Below are 24230 nucleotides of genomic sequence, written 5' to 3'. Positions count from 1 at the left end.
CTAAAAGTAGAATTTATTAAGAAATTAATATTAAGATTTTTTAATTAAGATTAACTAGTTATTTTAAAAATTAATATCTTAAACTTTATATTTATTAAAGTATTATTATAATATAATAATAATAAAATCTTATATCTAGTAAAATTTTATTTAAAAAAAATAACTTTAATTAAGTATAATTATAAGATATATAATAAGGAGTTACTAGTAATTATTTATTATTTAAAAAAATAAATTCTAAAATTAGAAAGATACTAATATTTAATTAAGATTATAATTAATTATAGAAATCTAAAATATTTTATAATAATTAAAATATTAAATTAATAATAAACTTAATAATCTAAATTCTTATCTTACTTTAACTTTATAATTAATTATTACCTAGGTAAGTATAGAGTAAAACTAGATAATTTAATTAAAAAATTATAAAATTTTCCTAAGAAGGGGAATAAATACTTACTATATTAAAGTTAAATAATATTAAAAAAAGAAAATTTAGTAAATTTCTTACTTAAATACTTAAAAAAGTTATAAAGCTAGTAAATATTATAATTAATCTAGTTCTAAATTATTACTAAAAAAAAATTAGTATATTTTTAGCTACTTAAATCTAAAGAAAAAAAGATTATTTAGTTCTTTAAATAATTAAAAGAGTACTTAAATAAAGATTATAAATAAAATCTAGCCCTTAATAATATTCTAGAAAATCTAGAAAAGAGCTATAATTATTATTTATTAATTATATTATTTAAGTATACTTATTATTTTAAATTTCTATTTTACTATAACTAATTATATATTCTTAATATAAAAGAATTAAAGATAGAATTAATATATAAATATTATAAGAATATAATTACTAGCTATTAAAATAGATTAAAAATTTATAAATTATTATTATAATTATATTACTAGCCTAAAATATTATAATTTATAAAAAAATAAATTTATAATTACTATACTTATAAATAATTTATACTTTATTAAAATAAATATTAAAGTATACTTTATTTCTTACTTATATTTAAAATTTTTTAAAGAAATATATTTATTAATTTTATTATATATTTATTCTAAAGCTTAGGCTTTAATACTATTATAGTAATAATTAACTAATTAATAAAAATTTAATACTATATTTCCTATAATAGTATCTATAATATTAAGAGAGCTACCTACCTATTCTAAGATTATATTTAAAAATTTTATAAATTTCTTAAGTTTATTATATCTAATTAAAAACCTTAATTTATATTAATATTCTAGATATACTTAAATTATATTTTAAAAATAAGATTATTTTTATTTATTACTTATTATTTTAAAATTAATAAATAAATTAAATATATAAATATTATTTTAAAATAATATTTATAAATTTATATTAATTACTTATAAGATAATTAGGCTAAATAATTATTTATAATAAAATTTATTATTAATAATACTAATTTTAAAATTATTAGATATTTTTTATTCTTTATTTTATATAATTTTAATTCTTATATAAGATTTAAGCTTATCTTATTTAATTATTACTTATAAATTTATAATACTTACTAATTTATCTTAATTATAAAGTAAATATAAAAATATTACTATATTACTATAATTATTACTTAAGCCTGCTATAAATACTATATTAATTAAAAATATTATCTTACTAGATACTATACTAAAAACTAATTAATTTAATTAAATATTAAGAATATTATAATTTTATACTCTTAAAAAAAATTAGACTAGAAAAATCTAAATTTTTTTCTTATTAAAAGAATTATTAGTCCTTATACTTATAAATTAGACTTATTTAAGAATATAAAAATATATCTAGTATTTTATATTAAATTATTATATCTAACTACTAAAGACTTATTATTTAAATAAGAAGAAATTAAATCCTTATATATTAAAATTAATAATATTAAGGAATAAAAAATTAAGAAAATAATTAATTTTTACTAGAATTATTATAACTAAAGTAATTACTTATATTTAAAATATATTATTAAATAAGTTAAATATTCTATAATTATTAAAATTTTTATTAATTATCTAGAGAATATTATTAAATATATTATTATTTTTTATTATTATTACTCTAAAAAGTCTAAATCTTAAAAATACTTTATTAGAGCTTAACTTAAAAAAGGAGATATTATTATAATATAATTATATATTTATTTAATTAGATTCTATCTTAATTATCTATTTTTATTTCTATATTTAAGCTATATTACTCCTAATCTTATTATAGCTCTTTAAGCTATATCCTTATCCTAACCTAACTCCTACCTATTGTACCTATACACAGATAGCCTGAATATACACCCTGCCATTAGCTACACCTACTGCCCGCCTGCTCTCTGTGACATAAGATATCTTTATTTATATTTTTTTCTAATATAAGATATTAGAATTTAGTAAAAAAAATACTAAATTTATAATAAATTTATTAAAAGTAGAATAAATTAATATAAGTATTAATTTCTAGATTTAGATTTTTAAAAGCTCTCTCTAAGATTTCTAAAATCTTAATATAATTATTTAATTTATAAATTCTATCTTAAATATATAATAAGATTTAGGTATATAAAATTTTTTTAAAATAATTAATTATATAAGTTATTCTATTATTTAGGATTAGAAAATAATTAAGATTTATAATTATTTTCTAATAAATTTAAAAAATAAAATATCTTAAGTTACTTTATTAGCTATTAAATTTATTAGGATTAAGAAGTTATTTAGAGAGTTAAGTAGTAAGAATAAATATAATAAGAGTAGTAATAATAGTAAAAGAAATAGTAATATTAGTATCTCTTTTAGAAAGAGATAGTAAATTAGAAAATATATTATTTTAAGTAAGTACTTTAAATAACTTTTATTAGATTTTTTTAGCTTATATCTTCTAGTACTTAATTATAATATCTTTTTATTAAATATAATTAAGGAGGCTAGTATTAATAATATATAGGTTAATAATAATAAAGTATAAGATAGATAATTTATAAAGTTTTTTTATAATAGTAATAAAGAACTAGTATATTTTAGTAATATATTATCTTAATTTATTAGGGATATTATATAAAAGGGTTTCTATATTTTTAAGTAATATAAGTAATAAGATAGGTATAATAGTAGTAATTAACTTCTAGTAAAGAGGAGCTATATAATATTAAGGTATAAAGTTAGATTTAGATATTTATTAATTAGAAGCTAATTAAATAGAATAGTAGAATAATAAATATTAAATAAGAGATAGAATATAGCTTAAAGAGCTATAATAGGATTAGGAGTGATATGGCTTAAATACAGGGATAGAGGCGGACAGTCAGGGCAGAATCTAGCTGGATAGGTGCTATGGCTTCACACCGTGACATGCACCCTGACATAAAGTATTTACTAGAAGTAAGTTTAATTACTATTTTAATTAAATTATAAAGATTTTTTACTATTTTAGTACTATATTATTATCTAGATAAAATAATATAATAATACTAGATAATTTTTACTAGAATCTTTATCCTATCAGGTAAAGATCTCTAGTATAGAGGTTTTTATAAGAGTTTTTAAGATTTATAAAATATAAATAGAACCTTAGAAAGGGCTTATAACCTGATAAGAGGTTGTCAAATTATAATAGTAGAAAGTTAACTAAAATAAATTATATTAGGTCTAACTAGGAGATAGATAGAGATAGAGAGATGCTTGGAAGAAGCATGAAGGTCTAGAAAGAAATGGTGGCCTAAATACATAGAGTCACGTGTTGCTATTCATTTACATAAAGGTGATGTTGGTATTCACTGAATCCAGCACTCCAACATAATATACTAATATATCTCGTACAACATCAAATATATGAATCTAGCAGGCAGTTGTTGCAGCGGTCAAAGGTCTTAGTAGGAATTTTGATTGTTGTGGAGTGGCGGTATTAGCTTGCCATATAGTTGGTGATCACCTGATGCATGGCCCCATCTCATGCATATTTTGCCCCTTACTAATTTTCTAGATAGTAATTTTTAACTTTATATATCTTATTTAATATAACTCTAATTAAAGTAGTATTAGAAGTAATTAATTTCTTAGAACTAGATACTTTAATTAACTATACTAAAATTATAAAATAATTTAATATTAAGTAATTAATATTATTAAGGTATTATTATAGGATTTTATATTTAAAAGACTACTAATATAAGTAATAGTAAGCTCTTAGTAACTAATATAAAAAAGAATTTATAAGATATATTAATAAATTTATTAAATAAGGCTTCTTTATATTCTATAAAATATTATATAATTTTATAAAAAAAATAAGTAAATAGAAATCTAGAAAATACTAGCCTAGCTACTTTTTAAAGTAATACTAAAATAATCTTATTTTAATTTATATAACTACTATTAATACTATATAAAAATAAGCTAATTCTATATATAAATATATACTATATTTTAAATTATTATATTAGAAACTAGAAGAATATAAGTTATATATAAAGAATATTTATAATATAAATAAAAAAAGATTTCTTATTAAAATACTTATTAAAGATCTTAGAATCTTTTTTAAGTAAAAATATAAGAATAAGGCCTTTAAGTAGTACCTATAAGATAGAAATTAAGAGTAGATAATCTTAATTACTTATATTTATACTAATAGAAGCTTGCTCTTACTAGGTCTTATTTACTAGGCTACTAGTAGTAATATTTAGAATTTCTAGTTATAAGATTTTAATCCTAAATTTTATAATTATTTTTTTACCTCTTTTATAAGTAATTAGATAAATAATAAGCTAGGATATACCTAGTTAATAAATATATTTAACTAGGAGATAAAGAAGAAAGTATAGAGATATTAGAGATTTTTAATTCTTAATAATTATAGATCTTACCTTATTATAAAGTTTATTAATTACTATAATATTAATAAAAATTTTTTAATAACTTATTTATCTTATTTAACTTATTTACTATAGTTACTTAATATTAGAATCTTTAGTTCTTTTTCTACTACTTATAGTAAGAATCTAGAAGATTTCTTATATAAATTAATAGATTTTAATTATATTATTAAATAGGATTTCTTCTACCTCTTCTAGCTAGCCTAGAATTAGACTTTATTATTAAAAAATATATTTTCTTTATAGAAAATTATTAAGATATTATTATTTAATCTTAAGATTATTCTAATCTAATTTAATAAAAAAATAAACTTATAACTATTATTTAATAATTTTTTATAATTAATTCTATAAGTAAAGAATTAAAGAAAGATTAAAAAACTTTTAAATTATATAATTATTAATATATATAATAAAAATATTAAGAAGTTAAATTCTATAATATATTATTTTTTTATAGAAAATATAATTTTTAAACTATATTATAAAAGCCTTAAATTAGCTCTCTAAAATAAGAAGAAGAAGTACTAGTATAGTAAATTTTTAAAATTTAAACTTGTAATACTTAAGAATAGTAATATAGTATTTTACTCTCTATAAAAGATCTAGCAAGCCTATAATCTTTAGAAGTAGAAAGATAAGGCTATATAACTTACTAAGGCCTTAAAGGAGGAAGAAAAGATCTATTAGTAACTTATTAAAGAGGAGAAATAATACTTACTTAAAAAGTATAAGAGAAATTAAGTATCTTAATAAGAATTATAATTATTAGAAGTAAAATAAAAAAAATAATAAAAAGAGGAGGCATGCCTAGTAAAGAAGGTAGATTATTAGCTTTAAAATAACTTCTAGGAGGTAAAGAAGACCTTAAAGAAAATATTTATAACTTTATACTAGCTAAAATCTATAGAAATTAGGCTAATAATCTCTATAAATATTATTAAGGCCCCTCCTATAATAAATTATTAAGGCTGCGAGATCTGACTACTATACTACTTTTAGGGTGACTAAAAATTATCTATAGACTATATCTAATAATTACTTTTAACTACTAAAAATTTAAGAGATAATATTAATTGTATATAGTTAAATTACTTCATGTTAGTTCTTATAGTTGGTAGTGATTTCATGCATCAGGTGGGGCCGTGCATCAGGTGATCACCGACTGTAGGCGGCATACAGGATTAAAACTTGTAATTTTAGTTATTTCGGTGTTGTCCTAACAGGCTGCCGTAACAGCCCCACTCCTAAGACCACAACATCTACCTACTAGGTACGGAGTAACTTACATCACTAAAAACTTTCACACCAAGTTCTCCCCTCATACTAAACAGCAAGCAAAATGGTCCTAGAAGCAATTAGATACAATGGTGGCACTCTTACCATCATCGATCAGCTGCAGCTACCCTTTCTGGAGCACTACATCGGAATCGAAACTAGTGAGGAGGGGTGGTACGCAATTAAGAAAATGCAAGTACGAGGGGCTCCAGCAATCGCTATCGTTGCGGCGCTATCCCTTGCATCTGAGCTCCACAAACTCATTGCACACGCCAAGCTACCATCGGACGCGAAGGAAGTCAATTCATTCATCACAGATCGATTACGTTTTCTTGTGAGCAGCCGGCCTACGGCTGTAAATCTCAGTGATGCAGCTCGTAAGCTTGAAGCTGTGGTGGCCGAGGAAGCAAGAAACCCCCAATCAACGGGGAGGGAAGTTGCGGACGCTTTCATTGGAGCAGCGGAAGAGATGCTGTCAAAAGACATTGAAGACAACAAAGGGATTGGGAAGCATGGTGCTGAATGGATAATGGCAAATGCGCTATCCACCCACGGTGGAAAGGCAACAGTTCTAACGCACTGCAATACAGGGTTAGTATTGAGTCCTATTGAGCCCCAGTTACCAAATACTGTCTGATACTAATGAAGGCCCAGATCTCTCGCAACTGCTGGTTATGGAACTGCACTTGGAGTAATACGCTCTTTACATTTGATTGATGCACTACAACACGCCTACTGCACGGAGACAAGACCGTACAACCAAGGCTCGCGGTTGACAGCGTTTGAGCTAGTTCACGATAGCATTCCAGCTACTCTAATTACAGACTCGATGGCAGCCGCTCTACTTGCAAGGAAAGAAGTGGGAGTAAATGCAATAGTTGTCGGGGCTGACCGGGTGGCAGCCAACGGGGATACCGCAAACAAAATAGGTACATATGGCCTCGCAGTCTTAGCCAAATATCATGGGGTCAAATTTCTTGTTGCGGCACCACTCACGACAATTGACCTGGCTACAAAGACTGGCGAGCACATTGTTATTGAAGAGCGGCCCCCCTTTGAGGTTACGAAGATCAAAGGGTTGCGCGAGCGGGATGGTACATCTGATGACGTGAGATTAGATACACTCCAGATAGCGGCCAATGGAATTGACGTCTGGAATCCTGCGTTTGACGTCACTCCATCGGCCCTTATTGATGGGATAATAACGGAAAAGGGAGTTATGGTAAAGGGGACAGATGGAATGTTTCACTTGGAAGAGTTGTTTAGCTGACCACCGCCATACCCTTCAGCCCTATTTTGACCTCCCTGGCTATTGCTTTCCGGGATTTCTGTATCTTCCTGCTTTTGATATGTATTTAGGAGATCATCAATCTTCGATTCCAAATCACCTAGGTGTTTCTCGAGTAGAGCGGCCGTTTCTTCTCCCCTGTGGATAGTTAAAAGATTAAGTCGAATAGGCAAGATAACCGAAAGGTACGGAGGAGGTAAATACTTAGAGATATCTCTTAAAATCTGCAATTGGAATTGCTCGTTAGCAGTTTTTTCTTTGGCAGTCCAAGATTGCAATGACAGGTAAGGTGGCGAGAGTAGAAGCAGCATTGGTGATTGGAAATATAACCCACCTGAGCCAAGTTTAACCCTGATATTTGATCATTGTTATTACTCCCTTGTGACATGGCTAAAAGAACGGGAGATCAGAGGTTTTCTGATACTTATGGATTGATGCGGTGGAGGAAATAGGTAAATATCCGACGTTGTGCGGAGAGCTTTGAAATGAGTCGGATATCTACCAGCATTACACCTGTGGTGACGGCAGGGAGGGAAGTCTTGGCCGGGTACTCCGCAGTCCGCACTTCGCATTTATATTAATACTCCGTACATCCCCGAATAACCCAATGCCAGTATGTTAAATCCCCCACCACCAATCAATATGGGTAATAAGACATGGTTTGTTTCTCTCACATTATCGAGACCTTGTCTAAATAACTATCTAGTATGTATTAGGAAAAACGAGGGATTGAACTTAATTCATAGTGGCTTTTTTGGTCGCGTGTCATATGACCCGTGTATAAATAATCCCCCATAGTTAATCCCCAGACAAGAAGGAGCTGCTTCGCACACAGGTTTTTTAGACCAGTAATGTTGCATGTCAGTAGCCTAGAATGATGCCTGGGAAATTATACTATTAGATAGATACCTTAACTACCAGGAAGTACCACATAGGGCCATTAACTTGGTTAGTGCCTATGTACCCTAACCTAATATCAATCAAGTAATCCCTCACGCATACCACTGCCTGTATTTTGGTGAAACATATGAATAGCAACAGTGACAGTAATAACGCCTGCAGGCCCCTGTTGATAGTACCCTACAGACCCTGGTGTATTTCCTGTCACACTCGTAACTAGAGTGAGACCCAATAGGTGGTCAGCTCATCACCTGAGGAGATGGAAACATCCCAAATCACCCCACATTTATGAGGTCATGAGTCTGTTACTAAGATGGATACTGGGCGTGTAGTTATTTAAGGCCTGGCCCTCGTCCATTCCCCTTAATCATACTCACTGATGCCTGTACTCGAAATTTACTTCACCAAATTGGTATACATCATCGATCTATCCGATTACAACTGGATGTGAGTAAGTGTCCCAGCCAAGTATATGATGATACCCTCTTCCCTGGCTGAGCACATCTGATTGATCCGGGTTGATAGTGACTGTCAATTCCACCCTTGATCAAGTATTAGGTATGTGCTAAGCATGTATACATCCTTCCGATAAAACCTTAATGGATTCAGAAAGCTCCCCCATTCTTCCAGTCTCACGACAAGCAAGAAATCTGCTGTCGACTTGTCCAGATCAGTCTTTGAGAGTCAAGTCGAGGGGTTAGTTTCCATGGCTTCCTCGATGATGAGATTAATCTTTGTTATCATTGAGCAGCTGAAGTCTCAGCATTTTCTACCCTTTTTTTGATGAATTTTAGCACCCTTCGGCAGTGATGTGATGACACACCTTTCAAGGGACTATGCTGCTGCTTCTTTTTTAATCCTGATTCCACATTCCTGGGCTATTTAAATTCTTTTCTGTGATCCTGATTTTACCTGTATTAATACTGTGGATTTCAGGTTGCCCTTCCATATAATTCTAAGACAATCCACTACCAATATTCGACAGCTTTCGAGGCTACCTTAATTGAAAGAGTAGGTCCAAATTCTTCGCCCTCTCGTCACCTGCTTAACGCAGGTGGATATACTTTCCGCACTCGCCCATTACTTGGAACTGTTAGTACCATGCCTGTGTCACTAATCTTGATTTCTTGATGCTAGTGACGCGCTCGCACAAGCTCAATGATCGTGATCATACGGCAATCCAGAACGGGATGAATGTTCCTAGTGAGCATCTTCCACGGTATTTTGCGAAATCTGGCCCAGTTGATGCAGATCCCAAGAAGACTAAGAAAAACGGGGGAGGAAAAGGCAACTGGTGGGTATTCCTTTCCATATTATTATCCCGATTTTCGTCCGATGCCGTACATTTTGGCATAAATCCGAGCGGATCTTTGTGTAGAATGTCCACTGATTGTATGAGCAGGGGCCGCTCCGGGGAGGAGGTGCAAGATTACGAATATACTTTCATGAATACTCGGCGTCACTCAAATAGCAGCGTCCAAAGTATTTCAGGCTTCAAAACCAAATTCGAGGCCATTGAACCGGAGCCAGTCTTCGAGGAGGACTTGCATGGCCCTTTGAATGAGACTGCTATGGATGGAACTTTCGTAACCAAAGTTGATAGTGTCAGCAGCGGTACGAGTGGAAACGGTGAGATCGAGGAGGCTGCTGACAAAAATACGGCAGTCAACTAGGGCCGAATGCTCTGTTTGGGATAACTCCATATGGATCTGTGGGATGCGTGACAGTTGACTCCAAATAATTCCTCGCGCCTAGGTAAATGTTGTTCCCATACACGTGTAGCAGTATAAACGGCACGTGGGACAGGTGGTAAAAGTATCCAAAGGTGCATTGAGTGTGCTCATGAGTTCAATACGAATCTTGAGTCAATAGTGACAGCATAATCGATATAAAATTACGTTATTGAAGGTCGTCCAACAGTAGCTCTATGTAAAATTGGTTCATTATCTAAACCGGAAGAGACCAAACTTCATGTCAAATCTCGTCCCGCTAAATAGACATAGCTAAGACATGTCGCTGTCTAAAGCCAACTTAATCGCGATTTTTGACTTGGAGTTTCTGTCGTGGTAGGGGCCTGTTCTTCGACTTGCGCATTATCCATTGACTGGGAGTTGGTACCATCATTCAAAGGATGCAACGCTGCCTTCTCCGCGGAGAAAAAAAGGGTCTTGAACCAAAACTCAAGCTCCCCGTTCTCTATATATTGAGATAAAACAGTATTTTCCTTGTCAAGATCACGGTTAATACGAGCTCGCCTCTCAGGGCGAAAGCGGGATGAAATAAGGGCGGAATCGGATTCATTCATCAAAACATCCTGTGGACAAGTGGGAATGTAAAGGGAGGCATTAGTAGCATCCTCGCTATGCTCTATACTAATGTTAGTATACGTAACGCACAAGTCTCTTGCAAAAACTTACTGTCTTTAAGACATAAAACAAGGGTACGGAATAGTGATGTCGCGTATAGGAGTGTCTCAGAATCGCTACCCATATTTTCAACTGCCTTCCCTGTCGCGTCCCAGTTGTCCTTTATGATACACCTTCTCCATACTAACTTTTGAAGTGCGAGGTAGTAATGGGGATCACGTTTAGCATGAAATCCTAACCGGATGACCCGCAAAGCCAGATAAAATTCTTTGCCAGTAAATTCATTTTGTCCAGACTCCGGAACTTGACTCGCATCGATAAGTGTCAACAGGTCCACCAGTTGATCAAGGTTGAGAACTTTCCGAGAGACTACCCCTCCGAGAGCCTCGCCTAGTACTTCATGTAGCGATAGCCGATCCTTAGCGATCGATTGCCCGAAGTGCTCAATTGCTAGGTCAATTTCAGCTTTCTGGTCGATCGCGTCTTGTAAAACTGGTGAGATATAGGCATAAATGACCTCCTGAACAGCGCCCATCTCTGCAAAATCTTCGAGGCGTTTGAGGTCAACATGGAGGGTGGGAGCGCTAGAAGAGCCCGTCTTCTCCCACGCTGCCAGCTTGGCAAGTTTTGCTAATGACAGCTCAACTCGATGACTCCAAATATCAGGTTCATGTTCAAGGGCCAGACTCTCCAAAGTTTTAGCAGCAGTGTCATAATCACATTCGCCAATTACATCATTGATCCAGCTGAGTCGGGAACAAGAAGCATGTTTGCGTAAAAAGTGGGTGATAAAATGCTGGAATTTTTTCATCGAGAACAATACTCCAGATTGCCCCATTGTTATTTGACGCGAGAAGAAGGCATCGGCCCAACTTTCTCCAAATTTCTCAAAGTAATGGGTAATCTTTTTGCTGAGCTCCTGAGATGCATCGCTGACCCCACCTGGAACGTCTTCTGAGGGATCTTGCCCGAATATATTACCTTTACTCTGATCCTGAAGTTCAATAATCAACTCCACTAGCGCACCCATGTCTCGGAAGTTTTCGGCCAAATTTATGGCATCTTCCAATTGTCCAATACCGGCTAATTTGAAAAGTTGCCATTTTCGTTGCTTAATGTGTGATTGCTCGGTGGCCACAGCTTCGTCTATTGATTTTGGATTGTCCTGAGCCGAAAGCCACCGGACGCGTTCCAAATGCATTTGGCCTAGAATTCGAAGATGTCTGGCACTGTTCACCGCGATTTTCTTGATGGTTTGCTGATCAGATGTTTCAGCAGTAGTTTGTTGAATCCAGGCCCTGCAGCTGTCAAGCTCTAGGTCCAATAAATGCCCAGTTTCGGAGTAGCTGATACTTTGTGATGTCCAAAACTCTGGGAGACCCTCATAGCCAGTTGTCAAGATCCCATCTTCTAAATAGCCATCTCCAATCCCGAACTGACCGGCATGTTCATCCCGGAACTTAAATGCTGTCTCAAGGACTGCTAGAGATAGATCACTAGCCTCAAGTATCTGCTCCGACATTCGCCGCATTTGTTTCGAAGAGTTGCCTTTCTGGGGCTTTATCGCATTGAAAATCCAGGGCACGATATGTTCCGTCCTATAGGAATCGTGAAGAAACCAGTGACGTACGGGGTCATTAGTGTCGTCTTGTTCGAATTTTGTCTTGAACTTTTCACTCATCAAGTTAATGACGTGGGCAAGGAATGTTGGTTCTTTATTTTTGGTTTTCCTTGCATGCTCTTCCAATTTCCACATCGCTCTCTGGGCTGCAAGCTTTTCCGCGCTGCATAATAGTTCCCACCAAATTCGACGATCTAGAACTTTATTCTGTTCCATTAGAAGATGAGAAAGGTCATCCAGCGCCTTTGCTCGCAGTCTCAGATTTTGATCAACAGATATCGCTGTTGTTGGAATAAACTTTGATGTTGACTTCAGGAGTCCTCTGCAAATTCCCAATGCGGCATCTTCGATCTCTTTGGCAGCGAAATCTAAACCGCTTTTACTGGCCAAATTCAATGGGTTTCCCGACATCGTGCCATAAAATACAGCCTGTTCAATTTTATGCCGTGCAGTAATCTGAAAATCCTCTATGCTGCTTGTCGTTTCCTGCCGATAGGGGACAGTGATACGGATTACGCCGAAATCTCGAATCATGAGTAGACATGCAGGGAATGAACTGTCCACGCCCTCATCTTCAACCCCTGCACCTAGTATCTCGTAGCTTTTACCGGATCGAAAGTTGATAGAGTCATGGAATGCCTGTGGCTGGTGATTGTCAAGCAGAAGTTGGGAACTTGGGGAGGCTTCGACCCATGCTAGTGACAGTAATAAAATCGATTGACCTAGCACCACGAACGCCGTTTTGCCCGGCTTTGGAACGAATAACCTTGGCCTCGAGTTTCCTAGAGCTGTCGGGATATTATGCGAGCTGATGGGATTAGTAGATAATATTTGAATACTCAATGATAGCCTCAGTTGGACGACAAACATGCTCTGGGTAATTGGCCCAAGAGGCAGGCTGACAAGGACTGAGATATCCCACGACTTTCCGCCATGTGAGTCCTCAGTATCTTGCTCTGCATCGATGAATGCGAAATCTAGAACTCTGATGTCGCTGTCACCGGACCCATCCAAAGACTGCACACCTAAAGATCTATGTAGATCTTCCTTGATATCGAATTGTTTTTTGAGCATGCTTCCATTATTCCAATGTGTATCCCAAACCTCAACCAGGCCATTTGAGGTGGCAATAATGATATCTCGCTGTCCCCGTTGATGGGATTTACCAGCCCGAACTGCGGCAACCTCCTTTCGCCAGAAACCACCGCCAAGAACATTTTTGATCCCGCCGAAGAACCCAATTCCACCGTTGGTGGACGGATTCTTCAAGAAATTGACAGTGATGGCTGGTTTTCCCTGCGAGTCTCTGAGCGTAATATGAGCCACGCGTCCAGATGAAAATGTAACGATAACACCAGAAGGCTCCGCGTTAACAATATCCGTGACATATTCACCCGAGAGCATTCCTGGAATAGATCCCTGGAGCCCAGTCTGCCTTTGCCTGGGAAGCCCTAATGATGCAGCACAAGACACCGTTTCCCAATATATGATTTTCCCGTTCTGAGGCATTAGGACCATCAATCCAGGAATAGTGCTAGCTGCAGTTGATAGAATAACACCAAGAGGCACAGCATCTTTCATTTCTCTATATGATTCGGGGATTGAGAGTCTGAACACTTCGGATGGGGAAGGAGAGGAGGTCATAAGTGAATACGGCCAAATGATAGCCTCAGACTGCGTGAGGGCTAACCCATAGCTGTGACTGGATGCGAAGAAACATCTGAAGGATTCTGTACCAATATATCAATAAGCTGGCTGGCAAGAGTATAATTGAGGCATACCTGATTGCAGGTTCCGAATTTGATCTGGCAAGGATGGTAGCTGTGATACAGTATAGAAATCCGTTTTTGACTAGGAGAACTATTCGTAAGTTAAATGCGAGAATATACTGGAAAGGAGAGAGACAAACAAGCACGACCGCGTCAACTGTGTCATTTTTTCGCTTTTCGGGTTTTTTGGCTGTTCTGATTGGAATGGACCTTTCAGGATTGCCATCAAGCGAGGGAATGGACTCCGAGTTATTTAGTGAGGTGGAAGTTGAAAGTTCCGATGGTTGAAACTTGGGGCTGTCATCAATTAGGTCTCCTGGATTGACTTTTGAATTTCCCTGGCGGAGGATAGATCGCTGTCTTTTTGCGCTGGGTGGTTTGACAGATTCATCAGAGCTTGTACGCTGGCGCCGGCGCGGATTCCTCAAAGACGCCACCGATGAGGAAGCTTTCGGTACGAACATTGTCGGACCAGCGAAAGTATTTATATTAGAAGACCTTCGAATTCTCTTTATGCATTGGGGAAAAAGCAGATGCTGGAATCATGGAATGTTGAATGTTGAAGTCTTCAAGGGACCCTGGGTAGGAAGATACCCACTTTATTTTCTGTTGTTGATTCCAAGGCGGTCAGTCGCGCAACGGAAAATTCAGTGCCTCAGGCTTGACCGGACTTACACATCTCGGCTGGGATAACTAACTCACACTGCACACATTTCTTCATGCAGTTGCTGAAAGGGCAGCTAAATATCTGATCATATTGCTTATAATTATTATTATCACCAGTAAATGAATGCAGTATCTGGCGGGATTTATGCTTAGAGCAACAACTGGATAATTGGCAGTCAGATATAGAAGCGATTGTATGGATTATCTCCAAGCCTTTAAACCTCACTTCGCTCGGCGGCTTGCAGTTCACTAGCAAACATGTGACCAAAATACAGGCAGTATTTAATTTACTAAGATAGAGAGACCTGTAAACAAATAGTTAGGTAGTTAAAGCTAACCAATCTATAAAAATATTAGAAAGTTTGGTAAAAAGGTTAAGGGTAACTAACAGGGTAATCTATAAAAATCTGTCACGGCAGGGCAGCTGTTATGCCATTATGTCTATATTAGGGGTAACCAGCCATAGCAGCTGGTTAGCCATTTTAGTCTTGATCATACTTGGTGTATTTCTGATTCCCCTTATAAGCATGTGACTGCAATGGGTCCATACAGATTCTATTCCAGTTATAAAGAGTAAAATTTACAGTCTTCACGCGTATTTATATATGTAGATTTTACTGGTAAAAATGCAATTAAATACTCACAGGTCAAAATCACACCCTAAAGTTTTCTCTCCCACAGTAGAACTTCAATTATTATGGAAGAATGGTATCAATTATCAATACTATACATAAAGAAGAAGTGGTGCCTATCTACAGAGAAAATAAACCTCGGGACAGAATTATTGAACGAATAATTTATATCTAACGTAATTAGGAGGTGGGGAGCCGGGATACACTCCGCGATCCTCCAATCACATGACAGGGAGAAAGTCTTAATACAACTACAAGACTACTAGAAGCTTTATCTTCAGATCCCGAAGATCTTGCCGGCTATTGATATGCTGCCTGTTTTATCCATGGGTATTGATTCACAATGCCCGCCTTTTGTACTGATTATGTTCATATACTCAAAGACCCAAAGGGCCGTTACTATCTATGACTTCTGAGGAAAATGTTGTCCATAATCGCAAACCCGGCCAAAGCTCGACGTACAAAGACCATCTTGTATCATGGGCGTCACTGGTTAAGGTCAAAGGAAACTCCATATAGGGGGTATACTACTGATTTTACTCCCCCAAAAATGTTGCGCACAGCTCTTTTCTTTCCTGGTAATAACCTCTCTGTTCTAATCACATCCTCGATTATTGCTCACCTCCTTCCTAGGTCATGGAGTACAACGGGTTGGCATGGCCAGCGCTTGGGTCCATAGATTCCCAGACATTGCGACGAAATTCTTAGATGAGATGGACTCCATATTAGGGCTTCGACTGTCTAGAATTATTGCGGAAGGCCCGAATTCGGAGCTGAACAAGACTGAAAATTCCCAACCCGCTATCATGGCAACCTCTATATTGATTCTTCGAATACTGGAAAGACGGTTCGGCTTCGATACAAAGGCGCGTGTGGATGTAACTCTGGGACACAGTTTGGGGGAATTTTCTGCGCTGGTCGCAGGAGGGTATCTTAGTTTTAGCGACGCCTTGAAATTAGTTCGGCGCCGAGCTGAAATAATGTCCGAGTGCACACAAAAGGCGTCCGAGAAGTCTGGCGAGACTTACGGCATGGTTGCATTGGTGTGCGAACCGGAGCATTTGGATGGCTTGCTTGCTACTATCTACGAATTCCTGAGCCTTTCGCCGTCAGACCTACACGATGACTCCGCAAGCTGCGGATTACCGCCCATCCAGCAAGTGATGGTCGCAAACATTAATTCTAAAAACCAGATAGTACTCAGTGGCAGTATTGAGAGGATCAGGACTCTTTTGGTTCAACTTCGCCAGTTTGGTGGTCATGACCCCCGTGCAGTGTGGCTGAAAAGCGAAAGCCCCTTCCACAGCCCCATAATGGCACCTGCCGCTGTGTATATGAGGGAAGCTCTCGAGCAAATTCATATAAATTTCCCAGCCAATATGCCGTGTGTATCGAATGTGTCCGGTCTACCATTTCCTTCCAAGCATAAACTCAAATCGCTACTGTCGCAACAATGCGTGGACACTGTGCGATGGTGGGATAGTATTCGGTACCTGGATCAGGAGCGGGGTGTGAAAAGGTGGATTGGAATCGGACCAGGAAAGGTTGGGAGAAATCTGGTTGGAAAAGAGGTTGGAAGGGTTGTGGCTAAGGGAGGTGGTGTCTGGGCCATCTGTGATCCTCGTGAAGTTGAGGACACCCTTGCTGCCCTTGAAAAGACGGAGGTTGATGTTCTACAGGACTGATTTATAATACTGGCCTTTGGTCCCTAGTTGGCCTCCTTTATATCGCATAGGATTTAACTTTGTAAATATAGCTCTAGCGAATTATGAACTGATACTTAACGTGAATTCCTTATTCCCTTTATGGACCTTAAAAAACAGCCCTTGTGAAAGACGGGTACGCAGGCTCTCCGGAGAGGATATCTTGACCTCTCATGGCGGGGTACCATGATTATGCTGCTCTCGACTTGAGATCTTCGCAGAAAGATGACACTAATCAGAGTCCACTGATTGGAATTCTTCTTTGGGTGGCTAAGAGGGGACTCGAGGATGTCAAGGAATTGAATCCTTTGACGGGAGTATAATCACGTCTTCGATCAAGGTTTCTTGGAAACTGTGTTGGTGACTGGGATAAAGCAAGGCAGGAGATGCCACATGTCGCATGTTAACTCCCTATTATGCCTATTTTTGCACAAAAGAAAGGTCCACCGCCGGTAAAGTTGAGAGTAATACGAAAAAACTATGTAGTATCTAGGAGATTATTTTAGAAACTTGTTATACCTGGGACCCATGAACTGCCAATTCGATTAATTTCCGCGATGAACTTTTTGTCTGTGATATGGGGCGAGTTGGCTGCTCGAAAACCCCCTTTGGTGGTGTTGCTTTGGTCATCTGGTGAATAAAACGGGTTCTGCAAAAGTTGAATGTAGGCAGTTTGCAACGCTCGAAAAGCCTTGGGAGAGATACAAGTTAGTTTTACTGGTTATTTAGACGACATAGAGGGAAAAGTTCGAATTTGATCGTCGGGCGAAAAAGGAAGCCATATGTAACATACCGGTTTTAGATCACTCTCTTTCAGGACGGACCTTGTATTTCCTTGAGTCCCATTCATGATGGTTGGATTTTCATCTCCAATCAAATCAACTATGATAAGTATCTTCACTCCGGTCGTTGTCAACCAGCCGTAGGATGCTAACCGCTCATCAACCGCATGTAACAGGCCGAGATCCTGATCAATTGATGTTTGTTTCTGGCGTATCTCGAATATATCAAGGGATGAATTCAATAAAAACGAAAACTCGATGGTTGAACTTAAATGAGGAGGGAAAAGGGTTATGTGCAAAGGGTTATCCTTCAGAAATGTCAGTGCTCCGCTCAAGTTGAGGGTGATGCTGGCCTACGGCTTTCCCAATTACGCCAATGCAGGCGATTTTGGGCCCCGCCATTCCTATAGGTACTGTTCCTCGGGGTTTGACGTGGTTATGTATTGCAGGCAAATAACTGGCATCTGGAATTATTATCAAGTGTGGTAAACAACCATGCTTGTTGCAATTAGCTTCACATCAACAAGGTAAGCCTGGTAAGGACTGAGGAGTAGTCTGCTGGCGTCGATTATCGTTTGTTAGTTTTGGGTGCCGGAGCGCGGGTGGGTCCCGTGGAGCTTTCTTAGGGGAATAGTTGAAATTTAGGTCAACTCCAATAGAAGTTGAAAACTCCTAACCTTTAAATCGCATCCCGAGAAAAAAGGTTCTCGAAAGCAGACATATTTTAGATGGACTTCATATTGTGCTTTGGGAATGTGTTCAGTTCATCTCTAAGCATTTCATTTTCTAGCATCCTATCCCTAATTGTCTCAGTTTACTGGACCACTAGGTACTGGTAGGGGTGTGTGTATCTCTACGTATTGTTTCCAATTACGTACCTTGAAGTCCAAAGTCTCTCAAAACACACTTGCATATTTGGTAGATAGACTGTCTAGGGATCTTAAGCAAGCTGTTTGAACAGGGGCAGGATTAGGATTGTTACGTTGACCAATAAACGATATTCAAATTAAAGTGACCAGCATCGACATCCGCCGAGAGCCCGGATTACAGCCTATAGGGTGGGCGGCGTAATTATTACATTCTTCGTACAATACATACGGGGATATATATGGGGTTTACAATGTTATGATACGACTTGGTGTAATTGGGTGTTTGGAACTTCTTCAGTACCCCCTTAAGACCACTAGTGCAGAACGTTCCCAGTCGAACCTTTTACAAACCTCTCTGTACGTCTACTATTCCGTGACGTTCAATGGGAGGTCGGACTTTATGATCTCACCAGAATTTTGTTTTCCCCTTCGAAAGACATATTCAGGATAGTTAGGAATTGTCAATTATGCTCGCTCCAGCCCAGCGCGCTTTCCCACGCGCTCTTTGCGGTAGATCTCTCACCTTGCCACTGTTGATGATTTGCTCACTTTTAATAGTGCGTCCATCGCAAGCCTTGTACACCCCTCGAATTCAGCAAGCAGCATGGATCTCGACATCTTCAATCAGGTCGGCAACGGCTCTTGAGCGGCAAGATAATTCCGGTCAATCGCTCACAGCCTCTGGCAAGGTCCGGAAGGAGGTGCCTTTACCGAGCCAGGAGAAGAAGGAGGGTGCAATGCAATATGTCCTGTGCGTACCCCTTGTATACGAGTATCCTGTGATTGTTTATTCATGATCTAATGATATCTTGAAAGGACTACTCTCGATCAAGTTGCCAATTGGGCTCGCCAGAGTTCCCTGTGGCCCATGACTTTCGGCCTGGCTTGCTGTGCTGTCGAAATGATGCACTTGTCCACACCTAGATACGATCAGGATCGTCTCGGAATTATTTTCAGAGCTTCGCCACGACAGTCCGATGTCATGATTGTTGCGGGTACATTGACAAATAAGATGGCACCGGCTCTTCGGCAAGTTTACGATCAGATGCCTGATCCACGCTGGGTTATTAGCATGGGAAGCTGTGCAAATGGTGGCGGCTACTACCACTACAGCTATTCTGTTGTTCGAGGATGTGATAGAATTGTACCTGTTGATGTCTATGTCCCGGGCTGTATGTTGAACTCTTCCTATTCGATTATTAAACTCTTTCACTGACAATAGCAAAAGGCCCCCCTACCTCCGAGGCACTGATGTATGGAATCTTCCAGCTCCAAAAGAAGATGAGGCATACAAGGATAACCCGCATGTGGTATCGCCGTTAAATTTGTTGTGAATGCTCTGCCTATTTAGGATTGTGATAAGTAGTTCGGAAGGAGGGATGTGAGAATAGATTTCTTATTGCCAAGTTCTGTATAAATTTCATCAAAATGAAATCAACCCATCAAATTTCTTTTCCATTGGCGTTCGCGACGTGCACCTGATCTGATAGTTGTAATTTTTAAGATTTAGTCCACATGATGTTGGTCTCCAGCTGCTTATTGCTCTGCAAGCTCCCCTTAAACAACAAGCGGTATGTTGAATCACAAAACAACTCATCCTCTAATAGTTCATTTACAGGAGTGACGGCGCTTGAGTCTCACTGGGGGGTAGGCATTAGCTTAGCTCTATAGCTCTAGTAAGATCAATAGTATCCGGGAAATAAGTACTAATTATTACATAGTCATAACAACCATAAAACTAGTACTAACATCCTGATTATAATTGTTCAGACAAGATATCATATTGACTGAAATATTTCTGGCTTTTAGAGTGCTGTATACTGTACTCTGCATATTGAATTGAATTGAGTACTAGGTACCTAGGTACCAGTAGTCGCTGTCTAAATATGGTTAGGTTAGTCCCGGTCGGGTCCCTTTGGTCTCACTTTTTTTTTTTTTTTTTTTTTGTAAAGGCGGTATCAATATTTTTTTCTTGCCATCGTCACTAGCTACTTGAACGAAAACTCTTCCGAGAGACCAACGGAATTCTCTGCACCTGGTCCTCCCCATTTTTCTTTTTAATTCATCTTATACGGAGTTAAATTGCATTTACCAGCAATGAAGCAGAGCGACCGTCGGATAGGTCAGCCTGAGTCTGACGGCAATGATCAGGTTTCATTACCTCTCAATTCGGCATTATCAGCTCCCTGGGACTTTCTATGTCCCACAAAGGAGCTGCATACAAACATAGCAGATACTGCTAAGCTTTTCCTGGATTCGCTTGCTTATTCAGTGAGTGATTCACAGACGACTCGCCAGCGAAATCAAAGGAAGCGCAAGAGAACTGAAGATGATCAAGATGCCACTTCGGTTCTTCGACTTAAACAGCTATATGTGGATGGATTTACTTCGGATCAAGTTTGGGAGCAAGCTTTAAGAATCTTTGATTCAGCCAACCAAGAGATAGAGCGTGATTATTCTTTGTGGGTGGAGACCGTACAACAACCCGCTGGGATGGCGCAAAAGGGCTCAAAGGAGTCTAGTCACACATTTATCCAAGATGAAGACTCCGAAAACAGTGAGCTGGCTCACGACTCGGGGGATGTCACAGACCAATCGAGTGTAGATGATGAACAACCCGGATCGGAAAGCTTCTCGGAAGCCGGAGACTTCTCTCAGGACGACATGGGCTCGAATGACGATGAAGAGCATAATTTGGATGATTGTTCAATCTCTGAAAAATCAGATGGGAACGGAAACGAACAAGAGACATACACGGAAGATCGCTTTGGGTTGAATGATGGTTTCTTTTCCATCGACGACTTCAATAGGCAGACCGAATTATTCGAACAACAGGATGCACGTGGTGATCTAGGTGATGAGAGTGATGAGGAGGAAATAGATTGGCATAATGACCCCTTAGGTGCTGGGGCCATCAAGATCCCCTCGAAGCAAACGGCCTCAATAGGGGGTAAACTCGCCGATGCCGAGGACGTGGATGATAGCGATGAAGAGGAAGGGCCTACATTTGATAATATGGATTTCCAGGATGAATCTGACTTGGAGAATGATGATACCCATGCTGCCGCTCTGGGAGGGGCAAGCTGGGTCAATACAAGCGATATCATGTACGCCGATTTTTTTGCGCCACCGCCCCGAAAAGCTTCATCCAAGAAGTCACGCCCTCTTCCGAAGACTCAACCAAACATGTCTATTTCCGATAATGATATTGATCGTGCTATGGCAAATGTTCACCGTGATTTATTCCAGGATGAGCCATCCGGTGAAGATAGTGACAACCCGATGGATACGCCTGACGATCGGCGCGGTCAACACTCAACTCACGAGAAGCAGCGTGCTCGTATTGCGGATGAGATTCGACGTTTGGAAGCTGCCAATGTGGCAAAGAAGGAGTGGATGCTTTCTGGAGAGGCTAGGGCAATCGAAAGACCGGTTAATTCGCTTATAGAGGAGCATCTCGATTTTGAAAGGATAGGGAAACCGGTGCCGGTAGTCACAACGGAAATATCCGAGGGCATTGAAGAGCTTATCAAACGCCGCATCATCTCCAAAGAGTTTGATGAAGTTATACGGCGTCGGCCTGGGTTGCCCGATCAACAAAACACCAAAAAAGCGCGAGTTGAACTCGAAGACAGCAAACCGCAACAGAGTCTTGCAGAGTTATATGAAACAGATCATCTTCAGGCTAACGATCCAAATTATGTTGACCCCAAGAACCAGAAGCTTCTGAAAGAACATGCTGAGATTTCTAATCTATGGAAGGAGATAAGCTCTCAGTTGGATACACTTTCGAATTGGCACTACAAGCCTAGAGCGCCACAAGCAAGCATAAATGTGGTTACGGACGTGGCGACGATCACAATGGAGGATGCGCAACCTACTACTAGCGGCGCAGTGCGTGAAACTGCAACTTTAGCACCACAGGAGATTTACGCACCAGGGGACGCCACCCGAGCTGCAGGGGAGCTAGTTATGAGGAATGGAGTGCCGATCACGAAGGATGAAATGTCTCGGGAAGAGAAAACCAAGCTGAGACGACAGAAAAAGCAAAGCAAAGCAGGCACTGAAGCCTTCAAGCAGCAGTCCCGAAAGGCGAGTGAAAAACAGCAAATCGTGTCAGACCTCAAAAAGGGGGGTGTAAGGTTGATCGGCAAGGAAGGCGAAGTGACCGATATCAATGGTAGTAAAATTGTCGGGGCCAGCAATAGAAATGGCGCTCATGCGATGAAACTATAGAGCTCATGCTCAGAATTCGTCTTGTTGGTGTTGAGAGAACGTTTTGTTCCTCAAGGTATAAATCTTCTGTATTTTATGCTACAATTCACATGAAAATTCCAACGTCTCGTATCTTTAGTTACCACTTAGGTCCTTCCTCAGTCATTTCGTAGTCCGGTATTATCTTGTTTTGCTCGTATTGAATAGAGGGAGATATTCTCTCGCTTGTAAGTTTCTGCATCAGGGTCATCACTGATTTCGGTAATTGAGAATGCCTTCTTGGCTAGTTTCATAAACCGGAGGTCTGCTCGTCTACGCTTTTTAAAGCAGAAATAGCAAACAGAGTCTGGTCCCAGAAGCTCTTTCAAGGTTGTTACCAACAAGGGAAAGGCGGGTTCAAAGTAGACGCAGTCGGCCGCAAGGATAATTGCTGGATGTCTCGGAATATCGGCTGGAATTGGATCCCCCCAATCCAGAACTGCCGCTTTGACGGTAGAGGAGAGGTTGTTGAGCTTGATATTGGCTTCCATGAGTGAAACCATTGGGATTTGATCTGTGATGTATAGGGGAGAGGGGCCGACATGACAGCCACGCGCAACTGCCAATCCAACGAGCCCACCACCAGCTCCAAGTTCAACACTAATGGACACATGAGTCAGTAGGTTCGCATTGGGGTATTTTCGTTTCTCCCTTTTTTTTTTTTTTTTTTTTCTCTTCCTGCACAAGCAAGAGGGGTAGGCGGAGGGGTTAAAATGGGGGAAGCGGGAGAAAAACTGACATCGTTTTATCAGAAAGATCAGAATGGTGTCGACGGAGCATATATTTGGCCAGGACCATACCAGCTGGCCATAGCTGACCACCACATCCTTCTTTCAAATCCTCCTTGAGTAGAAGAGGTTCCTTCAAAAGCCCATCGAATGTGACGCTGCTCTGACCAGGTAGTTTGAGGTCCCTAGCGGGAACCAAAAACTCGCTTATATTGAAGGAATCATTCGAATTGGCCGAACTAGGGCGGCTTGACTCTTCCATCAAGACACAGAAAGAGCGCGACGTCTTAAGGGTGAGATATAGCGTATTTGGACTTGAAAGTTGAGTCTTTCAATGGGTGCGAAAAGAAGGGCCAGGAAGAATTGTGTGATTTTATTTTGATTTCTTTTGAAATGGAATACAGGTATCTGCAGGAATCAGTCTAAGATAAGATGGGGGTGGGGAGCGGGCGATTTAATTGGTTAAA

General features: G+C 38.2%; 8 protein-coding genes across 8 annotated transcripts; 5 read left to right on the top strand and 3 right to left on the bottom strand.

Moving 5' to 3' along the window:
- Positions 1-6249: 6249 nt before the first annotated feature.
- P175DRAFT_0495886 (S-methyl-5-thioribose-1-phosphate isomerase) lies at positions 6250-7455 on the top strand (the record flags this gene model as incomplete). The annotated part of the gene is made up of 2 exons (XM_040896099.1): positions 6250-6776; positions 6840-7455. The coding sequence occupies 2 exons, from the start codon at positions 6250-6252 to the stop codon at positions 7453-7455; spliced, it is 1143 nt and encodes a 380-aa protein (XP_040749086.1).
- Positions 7456-9563: 2108 nt separating this feature from the next.
- Positions 9564-10046, top strand: P175DRAFT_0511921 (uncharacterized protein; the record flags this gene model as incomplete). The annotated part of the gene is made up of 2 exons (XM_040898624.1): positions 9564-9667; positions 9776-10046. 2 exons carry the CDS (start codon positions 9564-9566, stop codon positions 10044-10046), a joined length of 375 nt encoding a protein of 124 aa, XP_040749085.1.
- Positions 10047-10393: 347 nt separating this feature from the next.
- P175DRAFT_0560396 (putative nuclear pore complex subunit Nup133) lies at positions 10394-14593 on the bottom strand (the record flags this gene model as incomplete). Its single annotated transcript, XM_040900980.1, has 4 exons — positions 10394-10740; positions 10791-14090; positions 14142-14211; positions 14270-14593. The coding sequence occupies 4 exons, from the start codon at positions 14591-14593 to the stop codon at positions 10394-10396; spliced, it is 4041 nt and encodes a 1346-aa protein (XP_040749084.1).
- Positions 14594-15977: 1384 nt separating this feature from the next.
- On the top strand, positions 15978-17112 carry P175DRAFT_0445385 (ACP S-malonyltransferase; the record flags this gene model as incomplete). The annotated part of the gene is made up of 2 exons (XM_040894280.1): positions 15978-16005; positions 16061-17112. 2 exons carry the CDS (start codon positions 15978-15980, stop codon positions 17110-17112), a joined length of 1080 nt encoding a protein of 359 aa, XP_040749083.1.
- A 43-nt stretch (positions 17113-17155) lies between these two features.
- Positions 17156-18408, bottom strand: P175DRAFT_0486219 (uncharacterized protein). Its single transcript, XM_040895615.1, has 3 exons — positions 18270-18408; positions 17924-18220; positions 17156-17821 (listed from the first exon to the last, which is right to left on the bottom strand). Exons 1-3 carry the CDS (start codon positions 18312-18314, stop codon positions 17633-17635), a joined length of 531 nt encoding a protein of 176 aa, XP_040749082.1. The 5' UTR covers positions 18315-18408; the 3' UTR covers positions 17156-17632.
- Positions 18409-19173: 765 nt separating this feature from the next.
- Positions 19174-20462, top strand: P175DRAFT_0504429 (NuoB/complex I 20 kDa subunit family protein). The gene is made up of 4 exons (XM_040897871.1): positions 19174-19291; positions 19340-19532; positions 19598-19953; positions 20010-20462. Exons 1-4 carry the CDS (start codon positions 19249-19251, stop codon positions 20102-20104), a joined length of 687 nt encoding a protein of 228 aa, XP_040749081.1. The 5' UTR covers positions 19174-19248; the 3' UTR covers positions 20105-20462.
- A 317-nt stretch (positions 20463-20779) lies between these two features.
- Positions 20780-23136, top strand: P175DRAFT_0526239 (rRNA-processing protein MPP10). The gene has a single exon (XM_040899456.1). The coding sequence runs from the start codon at positions 20879-20881 to the stop codon at positions 23015-23017; it is 2139 nt and encodes a 712-aa protein (XP_040749080.1). The 5' UTR covers positions 20780-20878; the 3' UTR covers positions 23018-23136.
- An 18-nt stretch (positions 23137-23154) lies between these two features.
- On the bottom strand, positions 23155-24025 carry P175DRAFT_0511914 (uncharacterized protein; the record flags this gene model as incomplete). The annotated part of the gene is made up of 2 exons (XM_040898623.1): positions 23155-23635; positions 23775-24025. 2 exons carry the CDS (start codon positions 24023-24025, stop codon positions 23155-23157), a joined length of 732 nt encoding a protein of 243 aa, XP_040749079.1.
- Between the last annotated feature and the right edge of the window lie 205 nt (positions 24026-24230).

Source organism: Aspergillus ochraceoroseus (assembly GCF_002846915.1).
Source record: "Aspergillus ochraceoroseus IBT 24754 chromosome Unknown P175scaffold_9, whole genome shotgun sequence".
In the NCBI taxonomy this organism is placed as follows: domain Eukaryota; kingdom Fungi; phylum Ascomycota; class Eurotiomycetes; order Eurotiales; family Aspergillaceae; genus Aspergillus; species Aspergillus ochraceoroseus.
Note: the sequence above shows the minus strand (reverse complement) of the source record. Positions and strands in the feature narration are given on the sequence as shown.

Coding starts and splice junctions, on each gene's coding strand:
- P175DRAFT_0486219 (XM_040895615.1), bottom strand. CDS start 18,314: ATGGCGGGGCCCAAAATCGCCTGCATTGGCGTAATTGGGAAAGCC. Junction 18,221..18,269: donor TTGGCGTAATTGGGAAAGCC/GTAGGCCAGCAT, acceptor ACATTTCTGAAG/GATAACCCTTTGCACATAAC. Junction 17,822..17,923: donor AAGAGAGTGATCTAAAACCG/GTATGTTACATA, acceptor ATCTCTCCCAAG/GCTTTTCGAGCGTTGCAAAC.
- P175DRAFT_0504429 (XM_040897871.1), top strand. CDS start 19,249: ATGCTCGCTCCAGCCCAGCGCGCTTTCCCACGCGCTCTTTGCG. Junction 19,533..19,597: donor GGTGCAATGCAATATGTCCT/GTGCGTACCCCT, acceptor ATATCTTGAAAG/GACTACTCTCGATCAAGTTG. Junction 19,954..20,009: donor TGATGTCTATGTCCCGGGCT/GTATGTTGAACT, acceptor CAATAGCAAAAG/GCCCCCCTACCTCCGAGGCA.
- P175DRAFT_0526239 (XM_040899456.1), top strand. CDS start 20,879: ATGAAGCAGAGCGACCGTCGGATAGGTCAGCCTGAGTCTGACGGCAAT.